The sequence below is a fragment of the Lupinus angustifolius genome, unplaced genomic scaffold, assembly GCF_001865875.1.
Source record: "Lupinus angustifolius cultivar Tanjil unplaced genomic scaffold, LupAngTanjil_v1.0 Scaffold_262_10, whole genome shotgun sequence".
NCBI lineage: Eukaryota > Viridiplantae > Streptophyta > Magnoliopsida > Fabales > Fabaceae > Lupinus > Lupinus angustifolius.
Window position 1 is genome coordinate 9,373 of NW_017727448.1, and position 11,247 is coordinate 20,619.

Consider the following 11,247-nt stretch of genomic DNA (forward strand, 5'->3'; position numbering starts at 1 on the left):
TTATTTGAATAGTTATATTTAAATTCTAGTGATTTTCATATTAATGTTTTCATATTTTTATAGAGAATTAGAACGTTTTTTGTATTGAATATGTATTTTATGTTATAATTTTTTATATTTATGGTAATACCCAATTTAAAGTGGGATAGATGATTATTTTATTAATGATAATTACCTTTAATTATATGATTTTTTTATAAATTAAAAATTGTTAAAGAACAAAATAAAAAATTGGAAATTAATGTATAGTGATAGTTAAAACATGTTTTGCTTTTATATATTATATAGAATTATGTATGATTTTTGTTATTTAAATTTTTAATATATGTTACACACTCTGTTTCGGGTTTTAAAATCGTCACTAAATAGGACAAAGTCTTTTTGGATAGAGGATCCTTTCCCTTTTGGAACACTAACATTTTATATAAGAAAAACAAATTGATAGCTTGTGTTGCATGCATTGAACATTCCACACTGAAGAAGATGGGAGAAGCAACACAAAGGTAACAACACACTTGAACATTCTTCTTCCTCATTCACTTTTTCTTTTGTTATTCTGAGCCCTTTGGATGTTCAGATATGCAGTTGTGACTGGATCAAACAAAGGAATTGGATTTGAGATAGTTAGGCAATTGGCTTCAGCTGGAATCAAAGTGGTTCTTACAGCAAGAGATGAGAAGAGAGGCCTTGCAGCATTGGAAAAACTCAATGCCTTAGGTTTATCTCATCTTTTACTCTTTCATCAGCTTGATGTTGCTGATGCTGCAAGTGTAGCTTCTCTTGCTCATTTTGTTAAATCTGAGTTTGGAAAACTTGACATTCTGGTAACACATGCAAATTTTATACTCTTCTATTGTTATAATTTACTCAAGAAATTGCACTCCAAATTAATTTACCATCTGCATCAGTTATTTAAGATTCCCTATTACTCCATATGTTTCCATTGCATGTTATTGTGCAAGTGCTGCTTACACCGCAAGCAATTCCGGTGTGACACCAAAATCGGCTACATCACCTGCAGGTAACTACATCGGGCCGCATCGAATTAAAAAATATTTTTTAATCACAAAATAATTCACACAGCAACGACCATAATAACCACAACCATTATCGCAGTTACAACCGCAACCAAAATTTAAAACATTGGGCACACGAGTTCAAACCCCGACAATTGCCCAATTTCCCCATCCAGTCAAAAATTTTGTCTATAAAAAGAACAATGCACATACTCAATTCACTAATTCAGGATGAATTGCATGCATGAGAATGTGTCCATCCTCGATTCTTTTTCTAGATGAAGCTTCTTGGTAGCATTGCTATGCTGGAGCACTTTAACTATTTACTACTTCAACACATAATTAATCCATAAAGAATATGATACACAGGATTTTGACATCTTGGTAAATGTCTCAATCACATCAACTGTGAATCAATGGTTCAATCTTTACGTTGACCTATAGTTATAAGTGAGAAACAGTTCTTGGTTGATGTCTGAACCACAGTAGTCAAAATCGTGTGTTGACCCGTGAGATTGCACAAGTCCACGATTCTAGAGGCCATGTCAATGCTACATCCCAGCTTCGAGTTCGCCAAAGTGGAATCGTCGTGCAAATGTGTAGAATTGGTAGAATCTACAACTCTGCCATGTCTAGATCTGTTCGATTGGGCCTCAGTCCGGTTCTTGACCCGGTTCACGACTCTGCTGTGTCTCGATCTGTCTAGACTCTGAACTATCCAGTCCATGGTTCAATTTTATGGTGACTTTTAGGCCTTTCTATAGGCGAGGAACGGCTGGGACCATGTTGATGAGGAAGACGAACAATAATAATGAACTGCTTAAATTACAAGTTTGTCACCAAAAAGAAGAACAACAATATGCTGTTTTAAGAATGAATTTACAAGACACTGCTGCCAAACAACTTTGTTTATTCTTCTTTTGTTTTTTAAAACAAAATACAGTTTTCCAAAACAATAAAAAACAGATCCTTAATTTTTATTTTAGGTAAATACTTCGATGTGTTAATACGTGAATACTAATTAATTTAATGCATGCAATACTGAGGTCTGGCTTGAGTTTTTTTTGCCTGAAATGCAATACTGCATGTTAAGAATGTTATATTTTTATTATGTATCATATCATGTTCCCCTGTGTATTATGCTGATTATACTTTAGTGCTATGTAGGATTCAGTTGTCATTTAATCATTCTCATGACTTGTGATCTTCATGTTTGAATATTCCATTAAAAAAGTTTGTATTTTGAAGGTTAACAATGCAGGGATTGGAGGAGCTGTAGTTAAGGACTATACTTTGACCAGTTCAGGAATCTTCGGTGGCAAGGTAAGCATATATCTAAGCATGTTTTGGCATCTAGTGGAAAGTCTGAAACTTGATACACCCTATAAAAAAGTGACAGCAGTTTGCTACTTTTCTTGAGCAGTTGTTTGAGATCTCTATTGATTATTTGTATTTGGACTATAAAAACATTATGCTAAATCGTACCTCCCAATTACCAATATTTTACCATCTAACAGTATAGCTTTAATTTGAGAACAAAATGCAAATTTCTTTTCATTCCGATTGTTGTTTTTTGTAGTATTACAATAGTCCTATAAGGTTCTATATGTCAACCTTAGTATCACTGTCAGCTTCTGATTTTATAAGAGTTTAGTGTTATGGAATTAGTTAATGGGATAGCATATGCAAAGTTTATAAGATACCAAATGCCATATTAAATTTGAGCTGCTCTAACTTGGCAGGTTGTAATTTGTTTTGTTATCGGGACACGATCTACGGGTCATAAAACCTTGTATAATGGTTATATGAGTATTGACTATTGAGCTGTTCTGACTTTGTAGGCTTTATCTGAAGATGATACAAGAAAAGCATTGACTCAAACTTATGAGCTAGCTGAAGAATGCTTGAAAACCAATTATTATGGTGCCAAAATAACGTCTGAATCCCTTCTGCCCCTCCTCCAGAAATCTGATTCACCAAGAATTGTGAATGTATCATCCGCCCTGGGAAAGTTACAGGTGGGGTATTACTTTTTATCTCTAAATTCTCATGGTCTTTGTCTAAAATCTGATTAAAAATACTAAATAATGATGAGGCTTGAAATCCTAGGGCTTAGGTAGATGCCTGGTGTGAAAGCTAGCTTGGAAATTGGAATGACTTAAGATACTGAAGCCACTTGGTTAATCTGTTTCAAATAGTTGATAAATTGAGCCATTCCATCCACATTATGCTTAACCTTGACTTTACTTTAAACTTCATTGTTGGCATGATCTATTCAAACAAGCCGAAAATAGACAAATTGATATGCTGAAATGTGAAAAGAAAATCATATTTACATTAATAGAAAATAAACGTAGTAGGATAGGAAACAGATTATTAGGAGCTTTTGTAATTGGCTTGTTGTGTTATATTACCACGATATCTTTAATTTCTATCCCCCTCTGTTTCCAAAATTTTCAGAAGAAATATTTTCTTAGTTCATGATTATGTCCTGTCTCCCTTCAATTGCTTGCACTTGTCTTATTGCTTATCCATGTGAAATTCAGTTTGTAACAAATGAATGGGCTAAAGGAGTCTTCAGTGATGCCGATAACCTTACCGAAGAAAAAGTCGATGAAGTAATTAAGGAGTTTCTCAAAGATTTCAAAGAAGGGGCATTAGAAAGCAAAGGCTGGCCTAGGATTCTGAGTGCCTATATCATTTCTAAAGCTGCTCTGAATGCCAATACAAGAATTCTTGCTAAGAATTACCCTACCATATCCGTCAATAGTGTTTCCCCCGGTTATGTCAAGACGGATAATACAAGCAATACTGGATTCTTAACAGCCGAAGAAGGTGCAGCTAGTCCTGTCAGTTTAGTGTTGCTTCCCAATGGGAGTCCTTCTGGCCTCTTCTATCAAAGGACCGAGGCCTCTTCCGATTGGTAATACATTTGTATGGATTGAGGATGATTGCTTTTCAATTATGACTCTTCATGTTTCTTGTTGATTTTTGTTCACATTGAGTCTTCTCTGCATATTAGTAAGACTCCTTAAAATAAATGTTACGCATGTTCCCTGAGCTTATTTTAAGCCCCCTAAATCATTTTGCATGTTTGTGAGTTGTGACTTACTCTGTGTACTAAGTATCTAACATCTCTCAGTTATTGATATGTGAATGAGAGCAAGAGGTAGTCCACATAAAATGAAATTTCTAGCTAACAACATGTATAAAACTAGGTGTTTATGAGAGTAAGACTGAGTATATCTACCTCCCAAATATCACTATGTGAGAGTCTCGTAAACTCGGTTGCCTTTTTGTCAATCAATTAGTTTCACCATCTTCAATCTTTATGCACACTTACACAAGTGGTAATATCACTAATATGTTTTAGGAGGGTTATTTCCATTTTTCACCTTGGTGTATTTAGGTTGATGAATAAAATATGCCACAAGAATACTAACATGTATGTGTGGGACAAATTTTTGTTAAGCATTTTTTTTCTAATATAGGGACCTCCAAAAACACTCCTAGTATTACAAGTTCAGAATACTTACATCATAATTTATAGGCTGATAATTGAAATGAAAGCAATGACTTTGACAACTATCCATTACTTAACTGTTGATTTAGTAGTATAAAAATGATGGATGATTTTGTTCCCAACGATGTCCAATTTCCAGTTCTAAGCCAATCGCATATTGACACATGAATAAATTTTTTTCTTTTTAAAACATAAAGAATTAAAAAGTAGTAGTCTGATTGGCTTGAGACAGAGGATATGAGACACTGGAATAGGTGATAAGAGTAAAAATTAAGGGTGTACATTTGTTGTCTCACACTCAGTGCATTCTATATGTCATAACCTTCTGATTGGTTGAAAAAATATATTTAAGATAAAATTTAATTTTTAAGTATTCTTCTGACTATTTATAGCTTATAACATAGGGAGTGATACTGATTATGGGATAGCACATATGTTCCCAAAAATTAAAAGTAAAAAAACATCAGATTTAAACAAATAAAATGACAAATTAGCCCTTCTCCAACTTATTCCAGTCACTCTTCCGTCCACAACCTCCGTCCAGCCCCACCTTGACCGTTAGCACCCATCTCCGCCGTCCAGTGCATGTCCACACGCACCCTACTGCATATCTGATTTTTTATATCTTAATCGATGAGAAGTAACTAAATTATCAATGGTTTTTCAAGCAACATTTTTGATTGTGCAATAAGTCTAATATTGTCTACCTCATTATTGTTAGTGTAGTTTGAAAGAAAGAAGAAGAAGAAGAAGAAGAAAATGAGGAAGAAGAAGGTGTGCTGTGTTTCAGAGAAGAGAGTAGAGTGAAGAAGGATCAAGAGGAGTTTCTATTTCTGGAAATTCTCGATGTAGTTAAAGGAGGTAATCAAGACTATTTATAGGAAGCCTCTTGAAAACTAACAAAACTACCATAACTGATTTTTGAATTACAAACTAACATCCCCATAATTCAAAAATCAACTACATTGTTCCCAAATTACATTGTACAATTTTGACTATACGACTCCTATTCTTTGTTGATCATTCCTTTTGGTTGTGAATGTCCACCATCATCCTCAATTCTTTAAATCTTTCTGCCTTCAGAGCTTTGATCATAATGTCTGCAATTTGTACCTCAATATTGCAATGAATCAGCTCTATTTTTCCTTCTGCAACTTGTTGCCTCAAGTAGTGATACCTTGTTTCGATGTGCTTGCTTCTGCCGTGAGAAACAGGATTCTTTGCTAAGTTTATTGCAGACTTGTTGTCTATCAATAACTCAATGCCATTCTCATCCTTCATATTGAGTTCCAACATGAGTGAACTTAGCCATGAAGTTTGACATGCTATAGCACAAGCAGCTATGTATTCGACTTCACAAGTTGAAATGCTACTACCCTTTGCTTCTTAGAACACCGTGAGATTGGGGCACCTCCCATTAGGAATATATATCCCATAGTGTTTTTCCTGTCTAGAATGTCTCCACACCAATCTGAGTCTGTGTATGCCACGAGTTGTGAACTGGTTTTCTCATCTTGATGTGGAAAAACTATGCCATAGTTTTTTATTTCAACAAGCTTAAGTCTATGAAGTTTAAGTGCCATAGTCTTAGATGACATAGCCAAGAGTCTTTTGATAGGGAGGTTGCAGATAGGCACTGAGTTTCAATTGTTTTTAGACTGACTTGAAATGTTCTATTTTGAGCAAGAGGTGCCTTTAGTATCAGCTTGCTTGATGCATCAAATATCTTCACCATTCCTTGATGCATTTGAACTGAGAAATTTTTTTCTATTTAATTGTCCAATGCTTAGAAGGTTGTTTTTCATGTTTGGAACATATAGTACATCAGAAATCAAAGCATTCCTACCATCTTTTCTGCTTATTAACACATCACATGTCCCTTCTGCTTAGATCAATCTGCTGTCTGCAAATCTCACACTGCATTTCCTCTGTTCATCAAAGTTCACTAGCCAGTTTCTATTTCCAGTCATATGGTTTGAGCACCCTAAGTCTATGTACCATTTGTCCTCATTATCTTATTCATTGTTTGTGACCATCATCAGCAACACAAGTTCATCTTCTATCATTTCAGTGCTTTCTTTCTTGGCTAGGTAAGCTTCATTGTGATGTTTTCCTTGTTTCTCATACTGGTTTGAGGGTGTCTGACATTCGTTGCTAAAATGTCCAATCTTATCACAGTTGAAGCATTTTAGTTTCCTCTTATCCACCCTTCTTTTGTTGTTCTGCCATCTTTGATGACCCCCTCTTCTTGATGGAAATTCTGTCTGATCTGTTTCAGATCTTTCTTGATCAGAGAGTTGAGGTGATATGATATTCCCTCTTCTACGATCCCTCCCTCTTCCTCTACTCCTTTGTCCACCTCTACTGCCATAACCACCTCTTCTTGTGGTTTGAGCTTGTAGTGCTTGTTCAATTGGTTTCTCTGTGGATCTTTCCAAGATTCTCTGTTCATGTGCTTCAAGAGGAGATCCACAATCTTCAGCTCATCTATCTTCTTGGACTCTTCAATTGCAACCACTACGTGATCAAACTTTGGGCTTAATGTTCTTAAGATCTTTTCCACTATTGTTTGATCTGCCATCTTCTCACCATTGGCCTTCATTGCATTGGTGTGGCTGTTTACATGGTTGAAGTATTGTGCAATTCTTTCATTTGGTTCAATTTGCATCAACTCATATTGCCTTCTCATGGTTTGCAGTCTCACCTTCTTCATTTGTTCAACTCCTTTATTACTTTTCTCAAGGATTTCTCAGGCTTCTTTTGCTGACCTTGCATCTGCTATCTTCTCGAAATGTGCTTCATCTACACATTGATGTCGTAGGAACATTGCTTTGCAGTCTTTCTTTTTGCTCTCTTTATATAGCACTCTTTGTGCTTCTATGGTCAGGTCTGCAGTGTCTGGAATTACATCTTCCATAATCTCACTCACTTCTTAGAATCCTATGATGGCTAGCATTTGAATCCTCCACTTGTTCCAGTTGCTTCCATTGAGTATAGGGAGATTTGCAGGGAATCCAGTTTGCCCCATTGTTTTTGAACCTTGCTCTTGATACCAATTTGTTAGAGTCGTTTTAAAGAAAGAAAACGAAGAAGAAGAAAATGAGGAAGAAGAAGATGTGTTGTGTTTTAGAGAAGAGAGTAGAGTGAAGAAGGATTAAAGGAGTTTCTATTTCTAGAAATTCTCAAAATAGTTAAAGTAGGTAATCAATGCTATTTATAGTAAGCCTCTTGAAAACTAACAAAACTACCATAACTGATTTTTGAATTACAAACTAACAATTATTTCTTGAATGATTTAATTATATGTTAGATTTCTCTTATTGTTAATTTATTTTGAGATAAAACTTTAACAAAATATCAGAGTCAGAGTTCAACTTGTCTATTATCTTGAGACAAAGACATCATTTAAACATGGCTCAAAACTAACTCTTCACACCTCATTATTTAAATACTAGTGATAAGAACTAATGCCAGCATATCACTTTGTGAACAATAAAGTATACAGAATGAAATGATATCATAACTTTAAAACTACATTATCTGATAATAAACAAATTAGTTGTGAATATAGAAATTAAACTCATTAATTAACAGTGTTATGGGACATAAGTGTGAACAACTCAAAGTCACGACGGTATGCGTGAAATGCACATGTCAGAAGCGTGCACTATTAATTGAAGTAATAATCGGAGGATATAAATGTTATAAATATAGTTTGCTTAATTAATTGTATACTCTAGATTTGAGATTAACTATATTATAAGATAGTTTAAATGGATTGTAACGCGAGAATTACTTAATTATAACACGTAAAGGAAGTTGACAATGCTGTCAAGTATAATTAAAACAGTTTAAAAATCATAAATTAGTTTAGCATGTTAAATTGTCAATCTTTCTTTTAAACCATACAAAATATTGTCAATTTTCTTTATATCATTTTATTTACACCAAAGAAATTGGTTTGCTGGTGCTAGGATAAGTGAATAGTGATGACAAAATAGACAATACTTATGAGCTCGCCCATGCTGCATGTAATTTTTGTGGATAATGAATATAATGTTAATTTGTTTGTGTGCTTTGTTTGTTTGCTAGCTATGTATGTGGACATTCGATTGGACAATGTGGATAGCTCATGGATATTATCCTTTTTTACCAAGCGATGAAATTTAACATATTTTTTTATTTCTCTTTTTTTAGTATTATGATTTTTTATTATCTATCAACCTTTCTTAGACATCCCATTAATTCATTTTAAAATGGATAGAAGGTGAGAATTTATCCAAAAATTACAAATGGCATGCTTGAGATCACTTCTGATTTATGAGCATATTGTGAGAATGTGTAATCATCGTTAACAATTAATGGAATTAATTTTATATTTGTTTGAAACTCAATTCATTATTTAGTTCAATAAATTTGGTTCATGAATCAAATGAGTTGAATTTGAGATCGATAAATAAACGAGCCAAACTCGAGTTGAATACAATTTGACTCGTTAAATTCATAAACTGACTCAGTATGTGTATATATATATATATATAAATTAATTTTTATGTTTGTTAAGATTCATGAATTATGTTTTATATTTGTTAATTCTAGGTAAATTCAATGGTTTGAATTAGTGAGTAGATCTAAACCGTTAGATGTACATGAAATTGATGGCTAGGATGAAAAGTAAGTTTAAAAAATTTACTCTCAGAGTAAGTGGATCCCCACCCTATATTTATATATATAAACAATATTTCTTTAGAATAAATTAATTAATTGAGTTAATGAATCAATTCGAATTGAGCCGAATAGTTCACGAACTTTAACCAAGGCGAACTTGAGCTAAAAAATAACTATTGTCAAACTCAAATTGAGTTTCAAACTGAACCAATCTTTATTAAGCTGAACTCTAGTTCAATTCAGTTAAGCTCATTTCCAGCTCTACATTCAACCCATTTTACCATTAGTACTTTCTTTGCGTATGTCTTGCTTTTTTTAACTATGCCCTTAGACTTCTCTATATAGTCCAAAAAGAGAGAGAGTAGAAGCAAGCCATATATATATATATAATGATATGTGAATTTTGCCAAGGTTTAATACTACACATGACTAATCAAGTTTGATTACTATAAGGAATAGTAACATGGAATAGTAAAATGCATAAAAGTAAATACCAAAAACTAAGAACTTGGTATATTGTAAAAAATGTTTTGAGCCCAAGCTCAACAAATCCAATAATAGTAGCTGACTACATGAAATCAAAAGTGGGCACGATACACCAAGAATCGAATCCAATATACTTAAAATAAGTATATCATCCACTCATAATTATCCTTTTCAATACCGAAAAAGAAAGTACTTAAAAACTAAAATAAAAAAATAGTATAATATAATATTTTTGCCTTTTAGATATAACATGACGATACTTATATCCTTAAATACACAAATACAAGTAAAAGCTTGTCTCTTTAATACGTTTCTTGTTTCTTCTTCCTTCATCACATTTCTTCTCCCCAGATGTTAAATGTGCTACAAAACAAAAACTTGTCCCTTCAGTTAACTTGTCCTTTCACCCCCATATGCCACTTAACCCACTATCACATTTTTTAAAACTCAACACATTTTTTTACATTTGATTGGAACTTTAGCTAACTACAACTAAATTTGAAATTACACGACAACTGATCAAGTGGAAAGCTACTTAATCAATATTAATTTTTTTAACTAAAAACCAAATCAATAAGTTTTTGTTGCCATTGTTTGACTAGTTCAACTGTATAAATTAGTGATCATGTTGTTATACCGTCCAAATAACATTGCTAATAAGATTTGGAAGACTAAAAATGTTGTTAATTCATAGTTTGACTAGTTTGAATCAGCTGAACAGATCTAATTAATAAAATATTGAAAATGCATATTACTTTAGCTTAAAAAACTTATAAATAGAAAGGAGAAGTCAAATACGGAATTTAATGAAAAGTAAAATTATTGGGTTAGTACTGTAGTTTGGTTAGGTTATCTTATATATCTAATGTTCTTTTGGTTTTATCTCCGTCCTTGTCTTTACCTTTCTGTCCAGATTATCTAGAACCACGTAACAATCTAGAAGGTAGAATTATGTATAGAGACAATATCACATGACAAATAAAAGTCAAAGTAAACACAATATACTAGAAGATATCATAACCCATTTAATATTGACTTTAAATATGAGAAAAATAGGTGTATAATGTGATAATAAGAGTTTATTAATGTCAGTGTATAATGTGATAATAAGAGTTTTTTAATGTCAGTGTATATTCAGTTTTAAATTTAATTATTGTTGATATATATTGTTTATGTATAAATTTTATATATTTGTACTAATAATATCTCTTTGACTTTTGGTAATGAACTTATTCCTTTTAGGATACATTGTTGTTACTCTTAGTAACCAAATCATTGACATTTTAGTCGTTATTGGATCTAGCAGATATAAATTTTATACCAATCTTGCATAAATATTACATTTTTTTGTAGGAATTTTATATATTATTAATTTATTATTAGATGTGTATATCTTAATTATGATTAGCTTTGTTAAATAACAAAATATACATCAATATACTATATATTAATTACTTAAAAATTATATGATGATCCATAAATATCAAACTCTATTATCTAACTATAAAATATTTTGCACCATTCTAATATTTTATTTTAAGACAAGTACATTTT

At 32.6% G+C, this 11,247-nt stretch overlaps 1 protein-coding gene across 1 annotated transcript; it reads left to right on the forward strand.

Moving 5' to 3' along the window:
• Positions 1-434: 434 nt before the first annotated feature.
• On the forward strand, positions 435-4,125 carry LOC109340833 ((+)-neomenthol dehydrogenase-like). The gene is made up of 5 exons (XM_019578582.1): positions 435-503; positions 578-824; positions 2,265-2,339; positions 2,858-3,034; positions 3,563-4,125. Exons 1-5 carry the CDS (start codon positions 484-486, stop codon positions 3,941-3,943), a joined length of 900 nt encoding a protein of 299 aa, XP_019434127.1. The 5' UTR covers positions 435-483; the 3' UTR covers positions 3,944-4,125.
• The last annotated feature ends 7,122 nt before the right edge of the window (positions 4,126-11,247 follow it).